General features: G+C 50.1%; 7 protein-coding genes across 7 annotated transcripts; 6 read left to right on the top strand and 1 right to left on the bottom strand.

Annotated features, from left to right (window-relative positions):
• Positions 1-390: 390 nt before the first annotated feature.
• On the top strand, positions 391-1,416 carry WHR41_07789 (uncharacterized protein; the record flags this gene model as incomplete). The annotated part of the gene is made up of 5 exons (XM_069376393.1): positions 391-485; positions 541-684; positions 750-918; positions 975-988; positions 1,050-1,416. 5 exons carry the CDS (start codon positions 391-393, stop codon positions 1,414-1,416), a joined length of 789 nt encoding a protein of 262 aa, XP_069226723.1.
• Positions 1,417-3,305: 1,889 nt separating this feature from the next.
• Positions 3,306-3,869, top strand: WHR41_07788 (uncharacterized protein; the record flags this gene model as incomplete). The annotated part of the gene is made up of 1 exon (XM_069376392.1): positions 3,306-3,869. One exon carries the CDS (start codon positions 3,306-3,308, stop codon positions 3,867-3,869), a length of 564 nt encoding a protein of 187 aa, XP_069226722.1.
• Positions 3,870-6,068: 2,199 nt separating this feature from the next.
• Positions 6,069-9,728, top strand: WHR41_07787 (uncharacterized protein; the record flags this gene model as incomplete). The annotated part of the gene is made up of 4 exons (XM_069376391.1): positions 6,069-7,291; positions 7,344-9,103; positions 9,160-9,314; positions 9,374-9,728. The coding sequence occupies 4 exons, from the start codon at positions 6,069-6,071 to the stop codon at positions 9,620-9,622; spliced, it is 3,387 nt and encodes a 1,128-aa protein (XP_069226727.1). The 3' UTR covers positions 9,623-9,728.
• Positions 9,729-10,741: 1,013 nt separating this feature from the next.
• Positions 10,742-12,581, top strand: WHR41_07786 (uncharacterized protein). The gene is made up of 2 exons (XM_069376390.1): positions 10,742-11,341; positions 11,408-12,581. Exons 1-2 carry the CDS (start codon positions 10,876-10,878, stop codon positions 11,860-11,862), a joined length of 921 nt encoding a protein of 306 aa, XP_069226726.1. The 5' UTR covers positions 10,742-10,875; the 3' UTR covers positions 11,863-12,581.
• Positions 12,582-14,594: 2,013 nt separating this feature from the next.
• On the top strand, positions 14,595-15,512 carry WHR41_07785 (uncharacterized protein; the record flags this gene model as incomplete). The annotated part of the gene is made up of 1 exon (XM_069376389.1): positions 14,595-15,512. One exon carries the CDS (start codon positions 14,595-14,597, stop codon positions 15,510-15,512), a length of 918 nt encoding a protein of 305 aa, XP_069226725.1.
• A 1,394-nt stretch (positions 15,513-16,906) lies between these two features.
• On the top strand, positions 16,907-18,305 carry WHR41_07784 (uncharacterized protein; the record flags this gene model as incomplete). Its single annotated transcript, XM_069376388.1, has 3 exons — positions 16,907-17,705; positions 17,767-17,941; positions 17,991-18,305. The coding sequence occupies 3 exons, from the start codon at positions 16,907-16,909 to the stop codon at positions 18,079-18,081; spliced, it is 1,065 nt and encodes a 354-aa protein (XP_069226724.1). The 3' UTR covers positions 18,082-18,305.
• On the bottom strand, positions 18,207-18,907 carry WHR41_07783 (uncharacterized protein). The gene is made up of 2 exons (XM_069376387.1): positions 18,627-18,907; positions 18,207-18,574 (listed from the first exon to the last, which is right to left on the bottom strand). Exons 1-2 carry the CDS (start codon positions 18,870-18,872, stop codon positions 18,248-18,250), a joined length of 573 nt encoding a protein of 190 aa, XP_069226731.1. The 5' UTR covers positions 18,873-18,907; the 3' UTR covers positions 18,207-18,247.
• Between the last annotated feature and the right edge of the window lie 7,723 nt (positions 18,908-26,630).

The raw sequence follows: 26,630 nt of genomic DNA, 5'->3' as shown, positions 1-26,630 counted from the left end.
CACATAGGCGATGTGATTTATCCGTAGAGCTCAATCCGGTCTAACCTCGCCGTCCAGCCGGACAGCGGGAAAGCCTCAAACGCTTACTGCAATCCCGAGGGCCGGAGGTGAGCCCGAATGTGCCATGACCCTGACGACGGATGCATGTCATGACATTTCGCCGTCCAATTAGATCTTAGTGATATTGATGGTCGGATTTGGCGATTCCCGCAAAAGGCGCTTAAGCGTCGAGAAGTGCTGTGATCGTGAATGAACGGCTACGTAACGACGCATCACCTCTTTCAGAGGAAGGCCTTTTACCTCCCTTGTCGAGGTACTAAAATTACCTCGAGCTGCATATGCACGAAGACAACTTACGCCCCTCCACGAACTCCGTCCTAACCTCTTATCATGAGATTGCCGATGTCTCGCGCAGAAGATTTTATTACCTACAGGCATAGCATTGAGGAGTTTATGGGTTCATCAGCTGTTACAAATCGCAAAAGGTATGTGAGTGCCTCGAGCACATGGGATCTGCTAAGCATTGACAATCTTTTATAGTTGCCACCACATGCAAACAGCTCCAGAGCCGCAGGCCTCACGATACTGTGACAGAAGCCGTTCGCAAGGGAATGGTGTATCAAAAATCTCGCGGCCGCATCGCTGTTCCTCCAACAAATGCACCAGGCACTTTCACTGTGTTATGTAAGGCTTGAAATCTCAGAACCGATCGCCTATCGCTCGTCACACTGAGATTAACGTCATTCCAGTAAGCATGCCACGCCTACGCCTACACACCGGAAAGTGTCTCCTCATGACAGCGACATTCGCCCTTCGACACCGCCAGCCGATATTGACCAGCGACCTCAGAACGACCACAGTTGCAAACGTACATTGATTCAAGCTGCATGCTTCAATTGTAGGGCGAGGAAAGCAAAGGTAATGTCTTGGGCAGTGTTTTGATCCTTCTCAATCTCAGCTAATCGGTGTTGCAGTGTAACGGCTCACGGTGATAGATCCTCCACCAATCGCAAAGAGCGCGTGTTTTCAGCTTCTGACTTTTTTCACAGCCCGTCATGCTCCAATTGCCAAAAGCGAGATGTTGATTGTCAATATTCCACGGAAGAGGGGGAAACCCGGTGGAGCGCTTTACGTCGTAGGACGAATGTGCTCCAGCAAGAACGCGACAAATTTTTGGAACTGCTGCAATTGTTACGTTGTTGTCCTGAGGGGAATGCTCCGGACATTCTCCGCTGCCTCAGGGACAGCCCCAGAGACATCAACGAATCATTGAGAACAATGAAGGCAGTGCTTGCCCTAGGGCCTTTCTCGAAGCACGGTCTTTCAACACAGCCATGCATCGATACTCCAAAACTCAGCGAAGAAGTCCATCCGACGATTGTTGACTTCAACGCCGTTCTCTCCCTTCAGGATTGACGGGAACACGCACCCACGCCGGCTCGAAGCAACAGAAGAAGAAACGATATATTCAAGTGAGCTCGCTCAATATCAGGGCACGCGTTGCTTGGTGGATATGCGGCATGAGATCTGACGGAGACGTGGGTAGTCTATAGCATAAGGCAGCGCAAGAAGACACTGAAATTGCCAGTGGCTATACCAGAACGGAACACATTTATTGCTTGTCCGCTCATGAGAGAGGTATTTTATCGCAACACGTTCGCCAGTATTTCCGTCGTCACGTGATCTGGACAGAAACCATGTGCACAGAAGTATAGGTTGCAATCATAGCCTGATCCTCGGAATTGCCTTAATTATCTCCGGCTCTGGGCTTTAGATGAATCAACGGCGCCGTTGGCATGAGCATGTAGGGTTGTTCGAGGGTGGGCGAGTGGTTTGCGATAGGACGAAACGATTTTGATATCGTGTGCTGGCAAGAAGACTTCGTCAAAGCTAGACCGTCTCGATTCGCCATCACCTAAGCTATAGCGGAGCACTTGCATGGGCAGTAGGTAGATAGAATAAGGTGTAGCTGGGGCGACGGCGAATAAGACATTGCTAAAAAGTGCAGGGCTTCTGGAAGGTGATCTTGCTTGTAAATTTCACGAGGCTCCTTCGCCTCCTGCAGAACGCTCAACGCCAAATGCCATATCGAAACCGCTGAGACGCGGCAAAGCTCCGGACGGGCGAACGACGGATCTGCCCTTCCATGCCATGCTAAGCGAGCGAATCACAGAGGGTAAACTTCGCGACATCGGAGCGCTTCGCTTCGGGCCCTTTTTAGCGGGCCTGGAGGCGAATCCTGCAGAGATACCAGCCTGGCGATTATCTACGTGCCGTAACCTTCGATAATGGGCCCTAGCGGAGAGTGTCTCAATCTATAAAGTTCTTCTGACCGCAGCTTATCTAGCGTACCAGCTTTCAACCCTTTTCGAACTACGTATCGCTTCTGCGCGAGCTCGGATACACAAGCGTCGAACGACGACAGCGACGATTTGGATGATGGAACGGTTGTCTACGCAATCGGTGCTTCTACACACGGTCAGGCCTACAGGCAAATGGCAGAAGAATAGCAAGAGATGGGTTATCAATGAGATGTGGTGTGGATAACGGATATAGAGCGAAGATCAGGAGAAGTGTCCCGGCACAGGTGGATTCCCGGCACGGGTGGATGGACGTTACCTGTGTTGGCGCCGCAACCCTGGAAGCCTATCTCATCATACAACACTAGTTCCTGTAACGTTATAGCCTTGTGGCACGTCTTGGGCCCGATCGAACGATGCCGCATGGACCATGGCGCATTGCAAGGCCATTGCCTACTGTATATAGATAATCGTTGTATTAGATTCGGGTTGGGCTCCGCGACCGCGCTGTTTCGTAGTTCATCGGATATTACTCGGGACCCTGAGGCCATCAGGCCTCACATGCCTTGGCGTGCAACAAGAGGTAACTTAGTGCGACTGGTGTCAGCAACTGACCTGGTAGTGGAATCCCTGAAAGTCAAGATCCGCCGCCCGTCAAAGCTGTCGAGCGAGGGCAAAGAGGCTGACCCCAGCAGCGCGCAAGGCAGACCGAGCCACACCTGTACTCTTCCTGCTTGCAAGCCTAGGTCAGCATTGCGGGTTTTCGTTAAGTAAGTATACCGTGGCTGTCCAAATGGCCAAGCCAAAAGTTTGGTTTGACTGATCGAGCCACAGTAAGACCATTATGTCCAATTTGGCATGTAGCCTTGAGGAATCTGCCTTCATCGACTGTACAACACGCTCGCTACCAGGACCAGCCTCTTGCAAAGCCGTAGTGGTCAGACGAGACATCCCCGCTCCGCTGTCACGATACCACGAAATCCTTTATGAACGGCACTAAAGGCCATGAGAAATTTGGATTTTGCAGAGCAATACTTTGGCAACAAGCTTCAGTTTGCCTGCTACGAAGGCGATGAGAAGTCGGCGCAAGCGTTGATTCGGGAGGGAGCCGATCCCAATGAAAGAGGAGGCCATTTCAGGACAGCGCTGCAAGCCGCGTGCTACTGCGGCAACAATGAGACGGTTGCGTTGCTGCTATCTTTTGGGGCGGATATGGACGCAAGATGTGGTCCTTACGGCTGCGCTCTACAAGCAGCATGTCTCCGTGGCCATGCAGCGGTTGCGAAGATGCTGCTGCTATACGGGGCCAATGCAAACGTCGTAGGCGGGTACTACCACAGTGCGTTACAAGCTGCCGCATTCGCTGGCTGGCAAGAGATCGTGCAGTTGCTACTAGACTTCGGAGCAGATGTAACATTGACTGAAGGTGCTTACGGAGGTGCGCTGCAGGCTGCCTCTATGAGGAACAGAAAAGAAATCGTGGCCATCCTTATCGAGGCTGGAGCCAAGCTGGACACAATGTTTCCAAAGATCCTAGGAGGCGTGAGAGATAAGGCTCCCCGAAAATGAACAATAGTTCCCCTGGCTCACCCTATCAACGGCACGCAAGGACTTTCACAGACATGAACGGAGACAGATGCAGATACCTCCCAAATGTCTGACGCTGGCACCCATCCACAACGAGTGTCTCGCCAGGAGAAAAGATCAGCTCCGGAAATCAAGTTTACAGAGCCACCGAAGCACAGCGTTGTCTTAGGCTCAGCATATTCTACCGACATCGAAGCCCGAGTTCGCGAGGCGATGCAAGAAGCAGAATTCTCAGAGAAGGTTCTCAGAAGTCTACGACGCCGCTATCCCGATGGCAAGTGTGGCATTTCAATAGCGATGGTAAAGCCTCTGACGAAGACGAGTTGGTTGATAATGACTCCTTGTCATCCACTAGTGCAGGGGAGTCAGCAGGATCCGGATCCGAGCAAACCACAACGCCGTCGAGTAAGCGCGCAGCAAAGAAGCTACGTTCGAGGAAAAGAGGCGAGCGTGTCATCCAAGACATCTTTCCAGGACTCCGAAGCCTTCTCTTCCTCGGAATGTGGGATTCTCATCAAGAACGATGGTTTGGGGCTTCAATTGTTCTAAGCCACTCTGCAACGCGCATGTTCTCTATCCAAGTGTTGCTCAGCTATGGAGCAGATGTCAGTTTGAGAGGGGATTATAGGAGCGCGCTGAATGTCGCGCAAATGAGAGGCTGGGAAGACATTGTCAAAATTCTTGTCATTGCAGGAGCTGCAACTTAAGGAGCGAACAAATTCACAAGGAGCCACGGGTGATCCTTGCTTCTAGGAAGCCGCCGCGTCATTTGCATGATCCAGTCAAAGAGAGTCAAGCGAAGATCTCACCTCACTGATCGAGGGGCTGAAAAATGTTTGTTGAGCAGCCGTGTATTAGTACAGCGTGAGAAGCGTGAGCAGCTAGAATACGAGGTCCAACACCACCGTTAACATGGTATACTTCGTTGTCGTCAAGCCCCTTTGCAACGTATACTGGCGCAGAGAATATAGCTGAAAGGGCTTCAAATGCCTCAAGAACTGAGGGGAATTGATATGCTAGATCGAAATAGAAAAGTGTTGATGGAGATTGGGATCTTAGCCACTCCCTTTTAGAAGTCTTGACAGACCAGAAATACTCCGAGACGACTTACAAGAGGCTCTCCTTCAGCCTGATTGTATGTCCTCTCTGTATGTGAATTGCTGGGTAGGATGCTTTGTCATTTTCTGTTTATTGTAAGCTAACTTATGCGTGGATTTTCGGGGATCGCGAGAGCATGAGGGAGATTGATAACTATCGCGATGGACATTTTGGTATTCGAATGACGATGCCAGCTTGGTACCACGGCAGGGAGTGTATGATCAACGTAGTACGTTACCACGATCTCTAAAAGCGTTCATCTCAGAAGTCACATGCAGTCCTTTATCAATTTGCTGATGCCCGGGATGTAAGATGTATCGCATATCGTACTAAAAGCAAGTCCCCGACAGTAGACGCTACATGTACCTGAGGACTGAATGCACTTGTCTACTACTCAATTCGCGTAGAAACCTGTTAGTGCAATGGTTTGAAATCATTGCAAGGAGTTCACCTGGAACAGCTGGAGAAACAATACTAACCCTTACCCTAATATGACAAAGCCCTGACCAATCGGAAGAATCACCGACTCCGCGACTTCCGGAGTTCTTGCAAATTTCCAGGCTGTTTGAGCCATGTTTCGGTAAGCCACAAGGTGGCGATGGGGTTTTCTGGGGTAAGATACCTCAGACAACATCTCTTTTTTTTTTCTCTCTCCCTTCAGCGCATAAAGACCTTGCGATACTTTCCTTCTATTAGCGAAAAGCCACAGCTAGCCCGCATGACAGACGAAATTCACTTGTGCTGCTGAGGTCGAATATTGCCACGACAAGATGGATCCGAGCCAGGAGACGCGGAAGCGCAAGGATGAACCATCTGACGAGAACAAGGCCACCATTGCGCACCGCCGGCGTGTGTGGCAAGTTAGGAAGTATTGTCAGGTCAGGCCTTCTATGGTCCAGTATAGTCCAGATGGCTCTGACTCCGGGAAAGAAGATTGCGCTTCGGCATTGCTTCATGGGAAAATTGAGACTGCCGATCCGGCATTGGCAGCCTTACTCAAAGGCGTGGTCAAGCAACTGGATGCAGATATTGTAGGAATTCAGATTGCACTCACCCTGGCCCGCTTGCTAATTACTGCAGGTCATGATATCACTCCTAGATGAGCATACGCAGTATTTCTTGTCTGGAGCCACTGGCGATAATATCAATGATGCCGGAATCTCGCTCGAGTCTGCTCAATGGTATGGATGCGATTCAATTAGCCATCATGGCGGACTCTGCGAGCGCACGATCATACTTGAGCATCAACCGGGCGCACCGGCATTTTACGAAGAACTAGACTTGGGAAAGGCTCAGCGCACGCAGAATTTGCCATATGTCAACGGGACGACGGCTGATTTTCGACATTATGTTGGCATGCCTATCGCAAGCCCTGACGGCCTTAACATCGGGACGGTGTTTGCAATGAGCAAAACTCCAGCCAGGGATAATCTCAGTGAACCTCAGCAGCAGTACCTTTACCAGACTACGAAGCATGTCATGAGACAACTAGTTCAAGCCGTGCAGGCGCTGGAGGGCAAACGTGCCGAGAGGCATAACGAAGCCCTCTCAGCATTACTCAATGATCAGGCGTACGAACACAATCAATTGCAGGAATCTCGAGACTATGCTACCGTGGCGAGAGGACCGACAGAAATAACTGATGTGTACAGGGCTGCGGGGGAACGGCTCCATGAATTTCTCGATCTATCTGGTCTTATCTTTCAGGAGTTATCACCTTCTACTCGACACTCTACTCTGCACTTTCTAGATGAAAATACTATTCCCAAGGATTCAGTCATCATGGGCAAGCTTGATCCCGGCATAGACATGGTTGTTCCTTTGGATGCCAAAGCGGTGTCCAAGATACTCGAGGCTTTCCCAAACGGCGGCGTACTACACGTTGATGATTCAGGAGATGTGCCCATCTTTGTTGGAGCCATCAGCTACGATACAAGAGTGCTGGACGCGGCGACCAATGCATCACTCAACCGGTCTTTTTCCCACGCACGTCAGATCATCTTCACACCCCTTTGGGACGCTGTTCGCAATCGTAACACAGCGCTCTGTGTGGGCTGGGTCCTTGGCGACGACCGCGTCTTCCGACCCGAGACTGATCTCAACGCTATGTCTTCATTTTGCATGGCAACAATGTCGATAATTTTAAGAATAGAATCCCGGTTGCTCAATCGGGTAAAGTCTGATTTCATTGGGTCTATCAGCCACGAGACTCGGTCGCCGCTTCACAACATTCTCGGGAATCTGGATCTTGCCCTTGCTACTACCCACTGTAGCCCCCAGCTGCGAGAGATGTTGGTCGACGCAAGGTGTGTTGTCTTGCCCTGAAAAGAAATAGAGTTTCGGCTGACAATGAACGAGATTTGGTGCCACACAACTTCTGGAAACCATTGACAAGATCTTACTGCATTCCGGAGTCCAGAGTCAGGCTGCAGCTGTGCCTATATACCAGCCTCTCTATTTGTCCAATGATGGCTCTGCACCGCACCAGGTTAAAGTCCAAAACCAGGGACATGTTGTACAAATCGGCAAGAAAATAGGCGAAAAATTGCCCACGTCGGGTGACACAAGCCTGGTGGATCTCTGCGAGGAAGTTGTGGAGGACGTTGCGAAGCGGATGCGGCTCTCCGACACCATCTTGTCCTCATCCATCGAGCGCAAAGCCGATCTGAATCACCAAGACAACATTCATGACGACGGAAGAAACTTGGCAAACAACCAGGAAGATGATTTCTCTATAATCATATTCGATGCCCACAGCACGGACAACTGTCAGATTGGGAGACATTCCGCATTTCGCATCATACTCGAGAATCTCTTGAGTAATGCCATCAAATTCTCGCAAAGCAGATACTGTGTCCGCTCGTCCTTGAGACTGGACCGCAACTACTGTTACTTGGATGTTATTGACTCTGGTCGAGGCTTCTCGGAGGATTTCATGAAGCACAGCCTGTTCGTACCTTTCTCGCAGCAGGAACCTGTAGACAGCGGCATGGGCCTGGGGCTATCTCTAGTGAAGCGGAACGTCGAACAACTCAAAGGCAACGTGGTATTTGAGACAGATGAGACGTTGGGTAGTAAGGCTGCGATCATTTTGCCATTGCCCAATCTAATTGCGGGTGTCGAACAAAAGCTCGAGGACGGCTACCATCCAGGAACAGCTGTAATACCGCCAATGCCCGTTTGCGACATGAGCGAACTCCCTACCCTCAAAGCTAGCGTCTATTTTCCCAAGTGGTTTGGTCAAGACGACAAACGCGGCGAGCGGTCAGTGCGTCTTCTTCACGGATCTCTGGCATCCACTCTTGAAGCTTGGTTCCAGCCCAAGATTACGATCTGGCACCAAGGATCAGATCAAGGGTTTCCAGATCTTGTGTTCATTGCGCATCCCGACCTGGAGTCGTTCCAGGAGTCTTCAGGAGAAGCCTTCGCGAATGTTAAGAAGGTGGCCGTCTGTGCAGATGTTGGCAAGAATTCTGAGTATGATGCAAGAAAAATTGATGCTGCTTCGAAGGTCGCTGATGCAATAATTACTGGTTCAATCTTGCCCTCGAAGCTGTGGAAGGCAGTGACGCTCTTCTTCCCTCAGATCATACCTAGCAGGAACAATTTTCATAAGGAAAGGACCTCTAACCCCGACGAGGTCAACCCAAGCAATGACCGCTTGCTGGCCGCGAGCGACGGCAGTGGCTTGCAGTCTGGTCTATCGGCCGGCGTCGAACAAATTGATCACCATTGCGAAAGCTCTGGTGCTAGGCTCCCAGTCCGTACAGTTAAACCTGCCCAGGACGCACGTCAAGACTCCAAGTACGACTCCAATTCCACACGCAGTACAGACGAAACAAAGCCACCATCAGCTCAAAACAAACTTCTAGGAGACGAGCCCGAAGCAAGCATAGCGAAGCATTTCTCAGGCGTCGATGATCAGACAAGCGACCCGCGCAAAACTTCACAAACCAATGATTCAAGCGAAGCGCCAGCCGAAAAGGAGAAGAGTCATCGAGTGCCAGTCGAACAAGTCGGAAAAACAAAACAGGGGACGGGTGAGCAAGATCAAGAAGAAAATGACGATGATGGATCAAAGCCGCCCACTCAACCCAAGATACTTCTTGTTGATGACAGTATGGCGATTGCAATTCCTAAAAACGCAAGAATCATCAAGCTGACAGCATCCTAGACAATGTAAATTTGAAGATGCTTACCATGTTCGTAAAGAAATGTGGCATCGATGCAGCCAACTACGCCCAGGCCACCGGAGGCCAACAAGCTATTGATCTGTATGAGAAGGCTGTTGGCAGTAAAGATGCCTTCGATATCGTCTTCATGGACCTGGTATTTCGTCCGGCAAGATATCCCTGTGTGCGCTGGAACCACGCTAAAATCTCGAACAGAGCATGCCTAAAATCAGCGGCTTTGAGGCGACATCCGCGATTCGTCGCATAGAGGGCTCGAGAAGCGACGGTAAGCGCTCACAAATCGTGGCGCTGACGGGCCTGGTGAGTGACAAGGATCGTCGAGCAGCGGAAAATGCTGGTACGGATGAGTACATCACTAAGCCCGCTGGGCTCAAAACTGTTAAAGAAGTCATCGGGAAGTGGAAGTTGGAATTGAGCAAGGCATCGCCTGTGCCGGACAATTGATTAGAAGGGCGTTAAGCACGGCCACTAGCTTGAGACCTCTCTTGCCGGTACTGCCGGTAATGATGTGGGTATACCCTCATCTTGTAATGAAACATGACGTGGGTAAGGGAACGCATCCTAAAGACAATTCTAGGAGCAGGGTATGAAGGGCCGGCATCCCGTCCGAAATCTGTTAGTATTAATCGTCATTCTGGCTTTGGACGAGCTCCAGAATGTTGTCGTTGTTATTGGATAACATGAGAGTCAGTCTACTATGGCATTTATTTTGCTGGCATTCTAACGCGTCCCCTAGCTCCTAATAGCTCTCATGAGGAAGCAATGCTTGCAGCACGACTGTGCTTCGAACGGTCTCGAAGCATTTCAAATGTATAAAGTCAACCCAAGGCAGTATTTCCTCCTTCTAATGGACATGTCCATGCCGGTCATGGACAGCTTCGAGTCCAGCGCCAAGATTCGGGAGATTGTACGCAAGCAGAGGTTATCGGAGACGGTCATCGCCGCTCTGACCGGTGTCACGAATAAGGACTCACGGAACAATGCTTACAATGCTGGCGTGAGCAAGTATCTCACGAAGCCGATGCAGACGGCCGGTCTTGCCAGATTGGTAGCGGAAACACGGGAGGAGATGGAGAAAATTGAACATCTGGGTCCAAGACTCTTACTGTAGATATATCGTAAAATCCACGCTCCTTTCGGCTGATAGATTGATTTTCTCAGAAACACTTAGATTTGAGCTTACCTTAAAACCGAGCGGGCTGACGTCTCATTGGCAATAGATGCGTTAAGAATGCGAGAAGCATCATCAAGATCCCAAAAGCCGATGCTAGTTGAGAGGTATAGTTGTAAGGTCTGCACTTCAATCCGACGTCTCAGTAATAACGATTGCGTTCAAACTCGCGGGAAGCGTTACCAAGCTCCTAGGAGTCAAACATTAGATGGTAGAGATAGTGGTCTGGGTCGGTTCGTATAATACCGCACCTGATCACTACTTCTGAGAACGCCTCACGAGATGAGCACGTGACAGGAACGCGACGGAGCTGCTTCCCGATCTGCCCCGTAGCTGGCGAACGCTTGCACCATCAGCGGTTCCACTTACAGTCGAGAACACCCGATCAGCCCAGCAATTGCGAACTCATCACGGACTTTTAAGAATCCCATGACCCCGTGCAGCATCGTCGATCAAGCTCAGCTCCACCGCACGCAGTCCACACGTGCACTCAGCAGTCTGGAGTCGGCACAGATCTCGATCACGAATGGCGTTGCGATTCTCCGCTGGCGGCTACGTGGCGCAGGTTTTTGCATACGAACCCGACACGCTCCGGCTTCTGCGCGATGTACAGCTGTACGTCCACGCAGGCAACGCTCTCTATGCCGCCGTCTTCCTTTGCCGATATAGCGACCAGCCCTCTACAATCGAGAAGCGCGCCATCAACGCGCCCTGGTCTCGTCGTCAGTCATCGGACCTCGATGAGAGCAGTGCCGGCACGACGCCTCAGCTGCCTGCCGCTGCCAACCACCGTGATAACCTGCAGGGGGACCTCATCTTAACCCTCCTCCATATCGATACGACCTGGCGCTTCGACAGCTTTGAGAGCAGGCTGGCCTCGCCTAATTTATCATGGCCTGCCATTCGCGCTCTCTTCGCTCCTAAGACCTACGTCGAAGCAGATCTGATCTTGGAAGAGCAATACTTTCACTCTGACGCCTGTCGTATTCCGCGTATGTGAGCCAGCTACCTGACTGGGAAGAGAGAAGTTGGAAACCTCGGACTAACTCGAGAAGTAGCCCCTGCAGCCCACCTCTTGCATATCGAGATAAGCTGCGGCACAAAATCCGATGTGGCCGTACGCGAGATAGCCGGCAGGCTACGAAGTGATCTTCTCTTCTGGACACGACAGCTTCTCTTTGAAGCCGACCCTGCTCAGGCTGAGACGCGAAAGCACGTTAGAAAGTACATCTTAATGCTGGAGGTTGACGCGCGCCAAACTGCCGAAACTCTAGCATCGAATCTCAACTCCGAGTCGCTCCATTTATCAGGCCCCCATATTGATCAGGCTTTGATCCGCATTTTCAGTTTAGAGGGTTCGGCCACGTATCATAACGGTACTCCTGTGGATCCGGACTCGCTTCAAATCGACAATCGCACCCATAGTCAAGCTGTGCTAGCGGACTCTGGTCTGGTTCAGCCGGAAACGGAGACTTACTATGGCCTCAGACCTACGTCATACGTTCACATCTGAGTATGTCTCATTTACACCGACTTAGACTCTGTGTTACTCTAGGCAAACACGTCAAGACCTCGGCGTCCATTTCATACTTGGGAATCTGCAGGCCATAAAGTGCAAGCCTAACCGCTTTTCAATGCCGTTCTCGAGAGCTTTTCGCTGTATTTTGAATCGCTGGAGCTGGACCGCCTTCGCTCTGTTATATAGACCTTGGCTTTCATCGCGAGTTGCTAGTATGACCAAGAGCCAACGGAGACACTCTCTTGGGCAAGCTAGATCACAATTCGGCCGGCACCGAACGTACGAGCAGAGATACGGTAGAGGTTTGCATGCGAAGAAACATGCCCTACGATCACGCTCTCACTTCCGAGCTATCTGACACATTGCGAGGCGGGCGATAATGTGAGCAGCAGACCACTGGGCACAGTGTCCTCGAGCAATTACCATGTTTCGAGAAGCTCAAGAGGGCTAAGAAGCCGCAAAGAACCGATTTTACAAGATGTGGATGCCTTGGTATAGAAGAAGAGGGACAGCAATCCACCCTGCAAATTGGCTCTGGCACGACCTGTTCTATCGAATACCATCTGTATGCGCCATGCGCCATTTGACCTATGGCTGGCCCGTGTGAGATCGCAAAATGGTTAACTTGTAAAGTTGTGATCTCACGTGCCAGAACGCGTGCTAGAGATGTTTAAAAATAGCATCCGGCCAGCTTGCTTCTGTTCTTTCCTCCATTCCTATTTCCTGATCCATACTTCCTAGTTGCAAAATTGCCTCCTTGAGTAATGATTCGTGATTCCCGAATGCTGGACTTTCGACCCGGGGTCGATGATGTTCCGTTATTTATCTGGAAGCTACAATCTTGAAGCGAGCTCGCGCTTATCGATTGTATAATAGCCCAAGGAGAGTCTGCCAGAAGTTCACGCAGTGTACAGACGACAACACGCTGGGATCCTGCAATTGAGAACGAAGGTGAGAATGGGGGACTTCGAAAACACGGTTCTCACCCGCCCGTGCCTGGGAAAGTGCGGCAACATCCGGGGCGGTGACATCCACAGCACGTGATCCTGAATTCGGGAATCAGGAATCCTCTCCTGGTTTTCGCGTAACGCTTGTGATACAGTGGGATGACATGGTCTTTTCCCGATTGTGTCTGGCACAGCGCAGCATCGCCCAGACACACTGGGACAGCTCAATTCCCTAGTCTCTTCCGCTTATGCATCTGTCCCAGTCCGATGTTTATATGAGAGATAGCATGAAGACTAGACATAAAAGCGTCGTTGGCCGGTAAAAGCCTCTTCCGCGTGGGAATCGCACGGCCCTTCCCGCTTGCCCAAGCGCAGGGCACGTGATGCTGGATCACTAATCTCGTTCCTGAAATCCCTTTTCCAGTAACTTGGGTTTACCGAGTCAATCAAATTTCGCCTTTACGCACCGCGTGCGGTAGAGCGGCCCCGCTCGGCGACATACAACATGCATGTCATAATGTACCTGAAAGCCTCACCTAACTTCTGAAAACATCGAGAGAATGTCCTGTAATGACGCCCCGGAATAAGAGCCGGGAATGCACAAGGTAGATTACTAACATTTTGCTGGATCCAAGAAGTCCAACGTAAGTATAGATTCAGCACAACAGCATCATGAAAAGTGCTGGAAGTTTGTTAGTTCCCGCTTGTCATGTCACCAGAATGTGTATATTAGATCTATGTGTGACGCTGGTTCCAGCATCCTAAATCGTGTCATTGATCTGCCGGGTGTTACGAACACGGGTTTGAGTGGCCTGAGGCCACCAAACTTCAGGATGCGGCTGAAACTGCTCAGCGCGACGTCCTGAACAACCACACTGAGCACACCAAAGACACGTGACGAGGTGCTCAGTGATCAGTTGCTCAGCGACACTGATCACACCGATCACACTGATCACTGTAACTACAGTACGAATCTCTTTGGTATATAGGAACCCAAGAAGACCACTGGTACTCTTGCGTTCAACTCATTGTTCATAGTGACTGCTTGTTCACTGTATCTTTGCCTCTGCACTTCGTGCCCTCTCCACCGAGTACCAACCCGACTTCTTAGTCACCTGACTTATACTCACGTGACGGTAGTCACTTAGGTCAACAGACCTAACACCGGGCTCGCGCGGCTTTTTTTTGTCTACTCCGTGCCTTTGGATCACCGTGTAGCATTCTTTGACGCTCACGCAGCACAGTAACTATGCTTGAGCCGCTACAATACAGTACAGCATGTTTCTGCTCTATAACTATTCTGAGACCATTGTCAAAGCACACTAAGACCAGAGTGACTTTGGAGGGCAAAGGCAGCGTAGCTCTAAGCACGACGACGGCTTGCAAACTCTCTAACTGTTAGCATCCAGAGCCATTAAGTGGACGTTTTACTCGGGTATGTTGCATGTATTCGGTTCGTCTATTGCCCCACAGAAGTGCTTGCGCCAGGATACTTTCAGGATAAGGCGGTGTCCTTTCGATACCTATCTATAGACGTAAGGGTTCGTGCACTCAGATGTTTGGCGTAATTTACCGCCGATATTGCTATTGGATGCAGCTTGCGGCGTCACCCGTGCTCTAAATAGTCTGAAACGTGCTGCAGGGGCGCGGGACTGGGCGCCAGGGCCACAACTCTGAGACCCCTGTTGTGACTTGACTAAGCTATATATGCTGTCTCTTACAAGACTTTTGAACTTCACATTTTCAGATCCTCCATTCGTGATATCTTGCTACCAAAGGATGCTCGAACGCTTGATACAAGAGTTCATGCGCACGCTGGACGACGATCGCTGGGTTATCGGCGACAAGCTCATTCTCTCACGGGGACCAAACCCGAACGGCTGCTCCTGGAGTGATGGTGCAGGATCATACTACTGCGTCACCGAAACGTCAGAAGTCATTCAGTCAGGGAAAGCTCATTGCAACTTCCCAGTCGTCCATGAGGCTGGCAAGAATTCCCGCCACATCATCTGGAATATTGGAGATGCTTTCCTAAAGCTCGTAATTCCACATTCGCCTCAGGTGACAAGAGAACATGACACGCTTAACGCGATCAAAGACATGTTACCCGAAAACTGCGATACACCAAGCGTTCTCTTCCATGGCGAATGGGACGGGCGGTACTATCTTGCGATGAGCAAGGTGCCTGGAATAACTTTGCACGAAGCTTGGCCACGAATGAATGAGGACCTCAAGTCCAAATGCGTACGCAATGTCACAGATCTATGTTTTGCTCTTGCGAAATTCCACGGGAAAGAAATAAGTGGTGTCGACGGGGGTCACCTGCCCGAACTATACCTTCTCAAGAGCCACCAAGCTGGAAATTTTGCACCTTCAATTCTTGCGACAAACTCCCGCGAAATCGGAATGGAGTGTTCTACTCTCTGCTTCTATCACTGCGATCTCGTCCCAGGAAATATCCTCGTCAACCTCGAAACAGAGACCTTCGGAATCATTGACTGGGAATGCGCGGGCTTCGTCCCTCGAGAGTGGATAAAGACAAAATTCTGTGTGAGTGGATCCATGGACTTGGACACTTCCGCGTCGGATTACAAGGACGCAGAGTATAGGAAAGAATGGAAATCACGGATGCAAGCTAGTCTGATGGAGATTGGCTTTCTTGACGTGGCCACATCATTTTTCGAATGGAACGACTAAAGTGACCGTAGCAATTACTGAAAGCTCTAGCTTCTTTTTGATAATGACAGACTTGTTTAGTACTCGTACTTATCGCACCGACCGTCTTCTCCACATATCACCGGGTACATCGCTTCGCGCAGTTGCCATGAAGTTCGCTCTTAGCGGCCCCCGGTCAATGCCTTCCCACAGAACTCGCAGGTCTTAGCCCCGGATATGTTGTTTTTGTTGCAATTGCTGCACTTCTCGTTCAGCACTGGCTCAGGGATAGTTGATGCGGCCATGTTGCTATGAGACGAGTGATGTCGCTTAGCTTATCTTTTCTGGGTCAGCTGTAATTCTATTGCTCATTGCTCTGAAAGTACAAACCTGTTCTAGAAAGGCTTTAGCTTTGAGAAGGCTTCGTGAAAGACTTGTTTTGGAGCGATGCTAATGGGGATAGATGCAATTTCTGTTTCGATGACTTGGGACTCACTGGAGCCTGAAGACCGAGTCTTCATAGATCTTATATAGAAAACCGCCTTTTCAGCCGAAGAACGACGTTGGAGCAGTCAAGATAGCCCATGCAGACAAGCTGCAACGCTTGTGTCTCGGCTCACGCCACGATGCAACACTCGTTCCTCCATATGCAGAGAGCTCAACCACGACGATATCATAGCTCAGAGCAACGCTCTTTCTCATGCGCTTCTTTAGACTACTGATGCTTTCATGTGAAACGTTCCTAACAAGCACGGCTGGCAAGGCCGGATCGCTATACCAGGCCGGTACGCAAATTGCACAAGATGTGATTGATGTGCACATGAATATTCGGCAATCCTTGGCGTACTGAGGAGAACCACAATGTATTTCCTTCCAATCATGGACCTAAGCGAGTGCACTGTACGCCTGAGTACTTGACCGGCACAGTTTTGCTCGTAATGTGATGCTATATTTTCGAAACATGCAAATATTGGTTACGTTCTTGAAGTATCATCTGCGCAGATCGAAGGAGTGATCGTCAATCCCAGTCAGTCTTAATTGTTCACGATTTGGCCCCACCGAGCCAGGTTCTGCCATAAGCGCCGGTTCCGGTTGCATGTAACTGAAGGTGTGATGATGATACGAGAAGCTATACACTATGCCTCATAAGGAGGGGAGGATTTGTCCTTCCTAGGCTGGTCTAGCGAGACATGAGCAGGGCTCAGCTGCATGAGCTCAGCGCTTTGAGGTTCTTCCCTTTCCTTTCGTGGCGAGCATCTTCCGATCTATCATCATTCTAGTCGTATACTTCCCTTGAGCGAACTCAGACAAAAAGTAACTCACGATACCTGCTGTGCTATTCGACTTGAACTGTATCGCATACACGTGTCCGAGCAGGCGCTAGCCTGTTACACGAAAGACAAGATAACATCCGGAACGAGACCAGGCTCGAAACGATGCCCGAACGAATCGATGGATTCAAGGGCAGCGAAACAGAGTACAGAATCTATCTTGAAAGTTTGGTTGTGAACATGAGAGAAAGTCGTTGTGCTTATGCACAAACACCACGACTTGATCTTACGACTACGACGTCGGGGCAGGCGTCTCACTTCCCACGTAAGCCAAACAATTCATCAGTTGCCTCCAAGAGGAAGCGCACCGAGACCGGCGGCTTAGAAGTACGGCTATGGCAACCACCTCCTGCTCAAGAAAATTCTGGTCCGAAGGCAGCATTTCAGGCACCAAAGAGAAGACCGCAATGGCAGACAATCGCAGACAATTTGATTGATGGTACACCAAAACCATTACGGAAGTTTCTTGAACAGCAAGGTGTGTTGACAATGATGCGTAATGGTGAAGCAGCGGCGCATCTCTTGAATGTCGGACATGAGGAACCACGATGTGGAAATCAGCTCATCACACCTTCTTCGACTGTGTGCCTGGCAAATGCCTCAAGAGTTCTGGCGAGCATCCAGCATTACGCCGAAGTCTCTGCTCGAAATTCGCAAAAAGCTTCTTTGGCCTCGATGATTGCTAATTTCCAAAAGATTATCGTTCTCTCTGCTTGTGCGGTGGTCTTCAAGACGGACGAATCCTTACGAGAGCCCATACTGGACATCGTGTGTATCATGTATGGGAGCACCGATAAGCAGTACGCACGTCGGCTAGTGCGTACTGCTGTTTACGTGAACAAACTCATCGATATGCTCAGTGTGAATGGTTGGGACGATAAAGCTGCAGTCTTGATACTACTATGTGAGTCAAGTTGGCAATGCCCGAGCATGAGCTGAGATACTGACTTCGATACGCAACCCAGGGAACCGGCCGCCTACTTACTATTATCAATTAGCGTCCGCAAGAGCTTCAAGTCTTGAATACATCAAGGGAGCCTTGTCTGCGAAGGAGTTCGACATTCAAGAGTCTGAATGGCCGGAAAAGAACTCGTTGTTTGTTCCAAGTTTCGTGGATCAGATTTTGGGGAGAACGAAGCAGTAAGCTTTTGCCTGCATGTCGGTGTGCCAAGCTAACATCAACGTCAAGTATCGCGACCATCACTCACGAACTTGGCTATCGCAATGCTCACCTCTTCGAGAACAGTTTGTCTCTGGTAAATCCATCGAGGATAGCCTGAGACAAGCGAATCCCGCGAATGACGCCAATGAGTCAAAGCACAATTTCTGAATGCGTGACAACGCTTCAGGACAGCATCCAGTTGGTGAGTTACTCGTGCTCGATAGCCCTCGGGTCGTGGCGGAATATGTAAATCCAGGCTTGTGAAGGAAGCTGCGACAGGTAATTCAAATGTTTAGATACATCATGACACCCATACCGCCTCCGGAAGGAGGATATACAATATCCGCCGTGGAATCTATGCATACGTAGGTGCCTGACTCCAATGGCATGAAGAACCCGTTGTCGTAGTCCAGCTTAGTAAGAGCGATGAATACGATCGTTTGCGGGTGATTCTTGTTCTCGAGGTCGGCGTCTGTGCGACCATGGTCGCATAGCCTCGACCAGGCCACACCGCTTTGCTCCTTCATCTTGAAAACAGCGAACCCATTCAATACCTTCCAGGCCTTCTTCCGCGACATGAGACTCTCTACGTCGGCAATATTTTCGACTTTCTGATCGGATTAGCAGAACGCTTATTCGTGCTAGATCCCTTTTGTGCCTTACATCAATCCAGCTCTTTATGAGTTCCCTGACTGCGCTCAGTCCTTCCCCCATGTGCAGGTATTCGTAAACGAAACGTATTTCCTGGTATTCCTTGAACACGTCTTTGGGTTGAAGACCTCGCGCTATCTCAAGAAGGTCGTTGAGGTCGGTAGCAGAACAGTCGAGGCGTCGAACAGCCTTAGTATGGTACGCTGTTTGCTTTTCGGCGAGCTGTAAGGCTTCATGGGGTTCAACGAGAGTTGACATTTGCACGTACGAAACGTGGATATTCGGCTCGTGTGAGAAGGGAGGCGTAGTTCTAGTCTTTGGGGAGGCTCGGGAAAGCTTCCAGAACTTACGTCACGCCTGCTGATAACACCATGTTCTCCGCAGCCGTGGCCCTGGCTGAAGCTTCGAGCTTCGAGTATGACTGCAACATCCACGCGCAGGAAGATGTCTTTCCATAGGCATGGACGCGACAACGCAGCCGATTACAACGCGCTCCCTCTTATTGATGAGCAGCGAAATCTTGTCCAACGAAGTGATCTCCGAGAGCTAGCGGCTATATTCCTGCGACACGAGGTCCACGATCGCTTCGGCCTTGCACTGCTCCATCGTCACGTTCGGATCGATCCCCAATTTGTCATGGTACACTCGAAGCTCTCGAACAATACCTACAGCTGCAGACCCGAGAAGCTTGGAATGCGCCATCTGACTCCCTACCTGTTCTCATGGGAACCACCCTTCGGCTTATCTGCACTTGAATACCTTGTGGCAGACGAGCATGAGCCACTCCAGATGCCCAGTCCGACTTTCTTAATTGAGCTCAGCTCGAGCTTGCAGAATATGGGATTGCAAAGCGTGCTTGGTCTCTCAAGGATTTCTCCTCATCACGGGCCTTGGATTGAAACCGTACTGCCGCAAGACCAATGCATACTCTCCACTCTCTCAAGAAGCGGTTTGAATGATTTCAAGGGGGTCATAACGGAATGGTCATTCTTCCCACACGAAGCTGGAGATTGTGTTAGCAATTTCAAAGGGTGCGCGGAGGATCGAGTTGGTGTCCATGATCCTCCAGTACCTCCAAAGCCAAAATGAAATGCGCAGCTGCTCGACTGTCGCATGAGACTACTCTGATGCCACTCTAGCATCAACCCCTAACACCAGTGGGATGGCTATCGAGTCCGTGCTAGGCGCGCGTTTGCCCATATAAGAGATGTTAAGAAAAGTTCGTATAAGAATGTCAGGGAGCCTGTTATCTTACATAGGGAAGTTTGATGTGTTGCATCCTATCGTTCATCCCTGCTCTTGATGAGAAAGGTCTCCGTGCTATCAACTGACCATTCTAACCGCGAGGGGATCATGGCTGACGCTCATACAATGTTCATGATCCAGATTTCTTGCCATCTTCAAATGTTTATCTGCGACCCACTCTTCTGACAAGGATGAAGCCTGCATTTTCCATCTGTTACCTCAATCATTTTGGAAAGTATCAACCTGTAAGTCCCAAGTTGGCGAAGCCTTCGTTCCATATACGGGATCTTTCATCGCACGCACTGGCTTCTGATGGCTTGTCATTGTCAAAGCCGAAGTGGAAGTCAAGCTCCTGATTCTCAATGAAGCCACCACCTGCATGGTGAAGCCGAAGTCTTGATGAAAAAGGAAACACCAAAACCTCGTAACAACCAAATCCACTGGGCGGGGGTGGACGAAGTCGAGGTGCTTGCAGAAGCCTTCCCAGGTCTTGTTGGCGTCTATGAGCTTGTGAGTGAGAGTGGGCGGGACAGAAGATGGCTCAATCGGAGCCAGGTCAGTCTGCTACATCCATTGCCAAATGCCAGGCCCTGTTCCAACGTCGACAATGTGAGCGAAGGTGCCGTTTGGTGCCCACCAAAGCTTACCAAGAAACATGTAGGGAAGACTTTATCAAATGTACGTATGTTCTTGTGCGCGTGTATCGTTGGGCAAAGCAAATCCTTTCCCCGATCGCAGGCATGGAGACATCCACCGTTGTTCGTAGTTGAAGAAATTTGATTCCAGTCATATTGTCGAGACATCTATGGACACTTCGTAGCTGGAGTCTTCGTCGTTAGGCACGTCGCCATGTGTCACCTTTCGACCATTGCAGGGCCTATCCTCGTCTTGCATCATCAATACACCGTGATATCATGAGATCTGCACTATAGTCTAATGATTCTTGTGAAAATGCGCCGAGCCCTCAAGAGCTCGCTTTCATCTTGCGTTCTGAGGAAGGGGACGGATTAGTCCTTCCTGAAAAGGTAACGCCCAGACGCGGGCATCTTTGATCCAGTCTTCTTGTGTCACCCTACGTTACTATCTCTTCTTCAAGTTTTTACTTCGAAATACCCGGACCAATGTCGGACAGGCCGCAATTTCGGTTTGATTTGGGATGGACGTATCCCATCCCCTGCCGCAAGTGTTAGGCGCTTGCCTGACGGCACTAAACAGCTAGGTACGCCACATCAGTAAGCATATTGAAGACGATGATCTTGATACTTATTCCTGTCGTCCAATTCCCAAGTCTCCCGCTGCTCCTTAACCTTCCTTCCTTACTCTCTTTACAAACTCATCACTTCATGACAATGTTACAAGCCAGGATTAAAGACTCCGCATTTAGTGTTGCATTCGATTCTGCCGAACCACGACAAGCTACCGCCGTATCTCGCATCGAAGATTCTATCAAAGCGACAAGTGTGCAATTAACATGGAAGGCCATCGGGCAGCTCACCATCAACGGCGAACCAGAATTCCACTATTCGACGCAAGACGTTGATCGATTGGAGATTCATGACCTTTATCGACCTCACGACTACAAAGGCCCAAGCGATTTACAGATACTCATCGGCCGCTCTTTCGTACCATTGGGTCTACTAGGTCAATGTGATATTGGTGAAATCTGTCTGCAGCAATTGTTCTCCAAGGGGGTCGCTCAGGGCCGAGACCGGAATTGTCTATCTGGAGCGGAGATTCGACGGATGTTGCACGAATGGCACAGCCCCAGCGTCTCACACTGTCCGTACGAATTGACTCCTTCGATTGACGGCCTCAAGATACGATGGAATTCGTTCCATGAATGGGAGTACTACAGTATCGATGCTCTCATGAAGACGCGCGCTGGAAGGTTCCTGGTTGGAAGGCGGATGCCTCGATTTTCATTATGCAGGGCGAGTTGGGATCTGGTGCACTATCTGCAAAATCCTGAGGGGCTGCAACCCTGCTCGAACCTCAGCGTACCCTTCAACCCGACTGAAGCAATTCCTGACCCCACTGGAACTAAGTGTGATCCTTCTTGTACATGTGTTGGACCGATCGATCGCCAACGTGTCATCGACACCGGCACCCCATATCGATGCTCTGAAAGACTCACAACATCTGGGACTTGCGTGTTTGACTGGGATGAGGAAGAGGAGAGCGATTGTTTCACGGGCTTGACTCAGTGCATACGCACATGGACCTTCAATCTGGTCACATTCGTCTCTCTTTGTCGCTCGCCATGAAGTCATATTTAGCCAGCTTTTATATATCAGGACAATGACAACCTGTTCATATTCCAGCGTCTCGTGCCCAAGTGACGAACACCTGATTGCGGTGCCAAATTTGGAAGTGTCTTAATTCTACCTGAGAGCTTGTGATCAGAAAACATCAGTATCATCCTAGACCCTTCAGAATGTCAAGAAAGCTGCTGATAGTCCAGCGCATCCCTCATGCGACTTTGTCGGAATTGCCGCCATCCTGCATCATTCCTCAGCGAGAAATCGTGCTACCCTCAATTCACCTGAATGCGGGTATCCTCTGATTACGTATATGGCATCTCTCAGGGCAACAAAGGCTGAAACGCGATTTTGCCGAATCTGTGATCTCTGTATTCATCTGAGCTTCGATTGTGTCGCGTGTCAATATATAAATCTTCACCACCACTTTGAACAAATCAGCTTTCTTCTACCTTCCAACAATATTCCACCAAAAGCTACAGCGTCAGGTTAGAAACCATTGTGGTGTTGGGACCTTTGGAATTGCACTGACTTGGAATTCCTTAGATAATTCCGCTGCGAAAATGGTGCCCAAGACCTGCCTTGATATTTTGACGCAAGTGAGGACTATGCCCTCTGAAGCCGCTGTTTGCAATGATAGCGGCAAAGCCTCCCGACGTGGACCCTATTCGCTGCACGGTATTGAGTGGTTCAACAACGAACTGAAGCTCTTCGCAATATTCGACAAGACGAGGATGAACGTCGGGGAATACGATCAGTTGACGCAGCAGCTGCCTGAGAACACCTATGTGTCCCGAAAGAGATTTATCATAGAAGGCTCGGACAAAGAAACGAGGGGCGATATTCCGCCGCTTTTGCAACTGCAATCGGGAGTTCAAGACATTGAGGTGCAATGGAGCCCCTGGTGGTTCAAAATACAAGACTTGGACAAAGAACCCGTGGCGGCGCTACTTGACAACGAGCTCCTCCGAAGTCGGCTTGCAAAGATTCCTCGCGCACACTCCAGGCTGTATTGGCGCGACGACATTGGCGTGGTCTTCCTGGACGACGAGGCACCCTTTCACCTGTGCCTCAGAGAAAATTGTGAAGTATGCAAAGATATTGGAAAAATGACCCGTGGAACCGCAAGGGGCGTGGTTTTGGCTGGCAGGAGTGGCCATGGCCTCCCAAGAGCGAGTTCATGAGAAGTGGCGATTCAATGAGAGAGCCACAAGATGCATCGTCTGGAGTTGTGTGCAAGCTGCTTCGGCTAAAAAAGCGTGTTTTACTGTACTAGTTCTCGTCGTTTGATCTGTTTCATTGTAATTAGTTGGCCTCAAGAACTTGATGTACCTGAAACCCCCGCTGCTTCTCTGTTCCCGTCAAATTCAGAGATGAGGACTTTATTCACCAATTTGCTTCGAAATTATACGCCATCGATTTACTTTGACGACAGCAGATCACTTACCGGCTCTTCAACAAGGTGGACTTGGCAAATGATCAACACAGGAGTCTCAGGTCAGCATAGCAACCGACAAGCCTTCCAACGTTATGTTATTGACGTCAGGCTTTCTTGTGTCTGCTGATCGAAGCTCACAGGCCGCCAGTGGATAGGATCGAACATCGAATTGTTGTCCATGCAAAGAAACCTGCATCCACAGCCTTATATGGAGATTGGACCATTCGAGAATGGAGACCTCTCGTCTATCAGCCATTAACCATTCAGATGCTTGTATCAACGCCAGCTTCGAGTATCCATGTGTCTTGAATGAGCAAGAATTGAACGCTTTTGTCAAAGACGAGACGTCTCTTTGACCCACGGACTGTCATCCGCTCCCACAACGTACGCATGGATTCAGAAGTCCTTTAGATGACAGTGTCTTCCCTCATACACGTTTCCCCAAAATTCGGCGGTAGTTCAGCGTGCTTGTCACAGAAACCTGTACAGCGTCGGTCCTCCTGGAAACATTTGCATTGGCTGGGTGAGCATTTCTGCTTCGAGCACTTGCAGCCCAGCTGCTTGATAGCATGAATGGCACTTTCGAAGTGCGCCTGGAAATCAGGCATGTGTTTGCCGAAGCGCTCAGGATCAGCACTGACAAATGCTTCTAGTTGTTCAATGATCCTGGGGAGCTGAAACGGTATTGGCTCGTTGGTAGAAGACTGATGACGACCCAAATCTTGGAGTATTGACAAGATGGCAAGAAGGTTTGACTCGTCCCAGATCATTCCACCTTCCATAAGACTGCATTTTGGGGTGTGTACTGCATGAATGACTTGCACTCCTGGAGGCATAAAAAGGACATCGTCTGGCTCCAGCACGATCAAACGCTCTCTGCCGTCTGGGAGCCACTCCGATCCGGCTTGATAGAATGCATCTCGGTCTTTGCTTGTCATCTCATCATTGCGGACTACCATCCAAAACTTGATGCCATCAAGATTTCTGACCCATGTCCCAGCCAGCGCGTCCATATGGGGGCCAGAAAATGCCCCTTCAAGTCCTAGGATATTGAAAGACAACGAGTCTGAAATGTCGTAGGGGATACGTTTCCCACCACGGGCAACTCGTTTTCCTGGACCATCTTTCGTATCCACCTCAGACAGCGTTTTGAGAAGTTGATATCGGCGGAGATGAGTGAACTTTGGGCGTGAGCAAGCAGTCAATCCCTGGAAATCTAATGCGTTAAGACCAATTTGGCGATGGCCTGGCTCGGAACCAATCTCAGGTAATAGCTTTTGGACGAAAGCCGGGACCTCAATGCCGTCCGTTGTACTTTGGCCAAGAGCGCGCACCTGAAGGATATTGCGAGGATATCTGTCGATGAGCAAAGATGCAAAGTCTTCCACAGTGAATACACTTGAATCGGAGAAATTTTCTTTGATAACGACAGGCTTGGTGAAGACTTTCCCTTGTCGTGAGAGTTGGAAAAATTCCTCACCAGTGGCATAGAAGACGTCTGCGTCATCCTCGGTTGCCGATTCACCGCGCCCTAAGCCGCTTCCTGGGCTTGTGAAGATTTTTGCCCATTTTGTGGTCGGTCGCAACCAAGACTTCCTGACCTGATACTCTGCCTGACTGGAAGGGTCCATCCAGATGCGGTCCGTATAGGCTTTGACGAGATTTGAATGGCGCTGACGGATAGCGAAATCGAGCGAGATCATACGAGCAAATTGGCGCCGGGGGAGCAAGTCGGTCGCAAGGTCTAGCGCGTCTAGAATGGCTCCTCCAATCGTTTCCCCATCACGCTGAGGAAGGGATTGATGATGAACCGCTCGGGTCCTACCTGATCGAGCGTTTCCGCTCACAGTGCCTTCGTTCCCAAGTGGAGCTGCAACAAACGAGTGCGAGCCATCATCATCTCCAAAACTTCCACTTTGGCGTTGCTGTTTAGGTTCGTAATGAAGTAGATCGGCGTCATCGGGTGGCGCAGCAGACCCAGTAAAATGTTTGTCGGCGCCAGAATTTGTACTACTGCGATCCTCTTCCTGCTGCACGACTTCATCATTTGTACGATGCCTTTTGCCTCCCGGACTAACGTCCGCTTTTGTCTCGCGTTCACTTCGGCGTCCGCCATCCCGCTGCTCTGCTTTTCTCTTCGGGATCTGTCTGTTCTTCTGATTGTACGTGTTCACTTCCGCTCCTGAATCCTTTGATTGGCAAGGCACTGGCGCTGAGAGGTTTGGGTCACCCCAAATTCGTGATTTAAATCTAACAGACGCCTTTGCTTGTTTTGCTGGAGTCAGGGCGAACCTTCGGGGAACCAAAATTCCGAAGCGATCGTGGCCCAAAAGGAAATTTTCCGTCTGCATCGGCCGTAAGGATGCCAGTGTTTTCCCGCGTACCTCGAGTTCGAAGTCGTGTCCACACCAGCGTTGCTGGCGCTTCAACTCATCCGGGGAAAAAGCTGATCTTGGATCCATGGTCACAGCATAAGCTACGAAGGTAGTGTGGTCGCCATTTTTCCCAACGAATGCTAGAAACTGAATGTCTGATGTTGTGAGTGGCGAGTGAGCGAGGGCTCCTTTCGAAGACTGGCGATGCTCGCCGATACTCGGCACACGGCTGTTGAAAAGCGACTCCTCATGTCTACGGACCAGTATGTAGTTCGCAAGCGGCGCTATCTGCAATCCGAAGTCAGGAAATGCTAGCGCACACTGCCTGAGCAGCTCAACGGTGGTCCGTGACGAATGTTCCCATCCGTAATGGCAAACAACGTCCGAAGACCAGATAGCTGTCAAAGATAAAAGTGCGCGTCGCTTGCGCGTTTCATCATTGGACGGTAAAGTTCTGTCGGCAGTCACTCGAATATCGTCTAGCAACCGCCATTCAGCGTCTGAAGGTGGCTTCTGGTTGAACGAAGTCGCTGCATCAAATAAAGCAGCGGCGCAGTCGATAGCGTCCTTGTGATTTGACAAAATGTTGTCGCGAGCCTTTTCGAATGTAGATTGCGCCTGTCGAGGGTTCAATTTCACCTCCTTGTACAAATTATCCAAGAACTTGAATGGAGACAGCATCATCGCGCCCATATCACAG

The sequence above is a fragment of the Cladosporium halotolerans genome, assembly GCF_011745625.1.
Source record: "Cladosporium halotolerans strain TM138-S3 chromosome Unknown Sca33, whole genome shotgun sequence".
In the NCBI taxonomy this organism is placed as follows: Eukaryota; Fungi; Ascomycota; class Dothideomycetes; order Cladosporiales; family Cladosporiaceae; genus Cladosporium; species Cladosporium halotolerans.
This window is presented reverse-complemented; position numbering and strand designations above follow the sequence as displayed.